The sequence below is a fragment of the Penaeus vannamei genome, chromosome 30 (genome assembly GCF_042767895.1).
Source record: "Penaeus vannamei isolate JL-2024 chromosome 30, ASM4276789v1, whole genome shotgun sequence".
NCBI lineage: Eukaryota > Metazoa > Arthropoda > Malacostraca > Decapoda > Penaeidae > Penaeus > Penaeus vannamei.
Window position 1 is genome coordinate 4,106,748 of NC_091578.1, and position 2,500 is coordinate 4,109,247.

Sequence of the window (2,500 nt, forward strand, 5' to 3'; positions counted from 1 at the left end):
CTCTCTCCATCCACCCATTCATTTATTCACCCCTATATTCATCCCTCCATCCACTTATCCATCTCTCCCTCCTTCCCTCTATCTCTCCATCCATCCATTTATCCATTACTACATCCATTTATCCATCCCTCCATTCCTCTATCTCTCCATCCATCCACCCCCATCCCTCCATCTACCCCTCCATTCCTCCATCCATTTATCCATCTATCCCTCCCTCCGTCCATCCCTTCATCCACTTATCCATCTCTTCCTCCTTCCCTCTATCTCTCCATCCCTCCCCACCCCTCTCTCCCTCCCTCCCTCCCTCCATCCATCCCTCCCCCTCCCTCCCATCCCTCCATCCCTCCCTCCTTCCCTCTCGCCCTCCCTCTCTCTCCATCCCATCCCTCCATCCATCTACCCCTCCATCCATCCACCCACTTATCCATTCTCTCCCTCCATCCACTTATCCATTCTCTCCCTCCATCCACTTATCCATTCTCTCCCTCCTTCTCCCCCGCCCTCAGTACCTGGGCTCGACGCACGTGAAGGAGCTGAAGGGGACGGAGTCGACCATGAAGTCCATCCAGAAGCTGAAGAAGTCGACGGCGGAGGGGGCGAAGGTCCCCAAGATCGTGCTGTCGGTGTCCTATCGGGGGGTCAAGTTCATCGACGCCCAGACGCAGGTGAGGAGGGCTTGGGGATGGGGTGAGGGAGGAGGAGGGGTTGGGGGGGTTGGGGTGGGGGGGGACTTGGGGGGAGGGGGGTGGGGAGGTGAGGGGGAGGGGGGAGATGGGGGATGTGGGGGGAGGTGGGGGTGAGGAGTGAGGGTGAGGGGGGATGGGGGAAGCTTGAGGATATATATATATTTTTTTTTGGGGGGGTGTTTTTTTCTTCTTCTTTTTTTCTTTTCTTTTTTTCATTCTTTCTTTCTTTATTTATTTATTTCCTTCTTTCTTTTTTTCTTTCCTGTCTTTCTTTTTTTTTTCTTTCCGTCTTTCTTTTTTCTATATTTCTTTTATTTATTTTTTTTTCTTTCCTTCCTTCTTTTTTTCCTTATTTTTTTTTTTACTTCCTTTTTTCTTTATTTCTTTCTTTCATTATTTTTCCTTCCTTCTTTCTTTCTTTTCTATCTTGTTATTTTGTTCTCTATATGTTTCTTTCCTTTTTTCTTTTTCCTTTCTTTCTATGTTTTTATAAGGGATGCTATATTTAAGATATTTTGTAGTTTGGTTTTGCAATTATGATGTTTGTGTAGGTGTGTTTATGGATATATATGTATATATATATATGTATATGTGTGTGGGTATATGTATATATGTGTGTGTGTGTGTGTGTGTGTGTGTGTGTGTGTGTGTGTGTGTGTGTGTGTGTGTGTGTATACCTATACATATGCAGACATACATACACACAGAACGACATTCGTTTTCCAATATTTGTTCTAACCGACACTTCCCTCTCTCTCTCTCCTCCCCCTTCCCTCCTTCCCCTTCGCTCTACCTCTTGACCCTTATTCCTTCTTCCCCGCCCCTCCCCCTCCCCCATTCCTCCTCCTCCTTCCATTCATTTTTCTTACCCATTCCCGCCCCCTTGCCTTCCCCCCTTTCCTTTATTCTTCCTCCCCGTCATTCCACCCCCTTCCTCTTCTCCCCTCTCCCTCCCCCCTTTTTTCTTCCCCCCATTTCCTCCTCCCATTTCTTTTCCCCTTTTCTTCCCCACCATTCCTTCCCCGAATTTATCCCCCCCCTCCCCCATTCCTCGTATCATTCCTCCTCCCTCTTCTCCTATTACCCCTGTTCCTCCTCCTGCCTCCCATTTCTTCCCCCTCTTCCCTTCTTTAATTCCCCCATTCCTCCTATCATCACCCCTCTCCCCCCTCCTCCCTCCCCCTCTCCTCCACTTCTCCCCCCCCATTTCTCCCCCTCTTCCTCCCTCCTGCCCCTATTTCTCCACTCCTACCCCCATTTCTCTCCCCCCTCCTCCTCCACTTCCCCCCTCCTCCTCCACTTCTCCCCCTCCTCCTCCACTTCCCCCCTCCTCCCCCACTTCTCCCCCCCATTCCCCACCCCCACCCCCCATTTCTCCCCCCCCACAGGCGCTGGTGTGCGAGCACGAGATCCGCAACATCCACTGCGCCTGCCAGGACGCCGACGACCTCTCCCACTTCGCCTACATCACCAAAGACCTGGAAACCAAAGGACACTACTGCCACGTCTTCAGAGTACAATCCAGGGTGAGTGAGTTGCGGAGGGTGAGAAGGGGTGGGGAGGGTTGGGAAGGGGTGGGAAGGGTGAGAGGGAAGGCTGGGTGGGGTGGGGTGGGTGGGTGAGAGGGGGTGGGAAGGGTGGGGAGGGTGGGGGGGGAGTAGTTAATGAATGAGTACAATCCAGGGTGAGTGAGTTGGGAGGGTGAGAGGGGGTGGGAAGGGTGGGGTGAGTGGGTGGGGGGTGGGGGGAGTAGTTGATGAGTGAGTACAGTCCAGGGTGAGTGAGTTGGAGGGTGAGAGGGGGTGGGAAGGGTG

General features: G+C 52.0%; 1 protein-coding gene across 1 annotated transcript in view; it reads left to right on the forward strand.

The window, feature by feature from the left end:
- The window catches only part of LOC113829709 (ankyrin repeat and sterile alpha motif domain-containing protein 1B), a 17,785-nt gene that overhangs the window by 10,216 nt on the left and 5,069 nt on the right, over positions 1–2,500 (forward strand). Inside the window, exons 7-8 of the mRNA XM_070142857.1 lie at positions 507–665; positions 2,075–2,212. Coding sequence (XP_069998958.1) covers positions 507–665; positions 2,075–2,212 — 297 coding nt within the window. The remainder of the gene's footprint in view (positions 1–506; positions 666–2,074; positions 2,213–2,500) is intronic.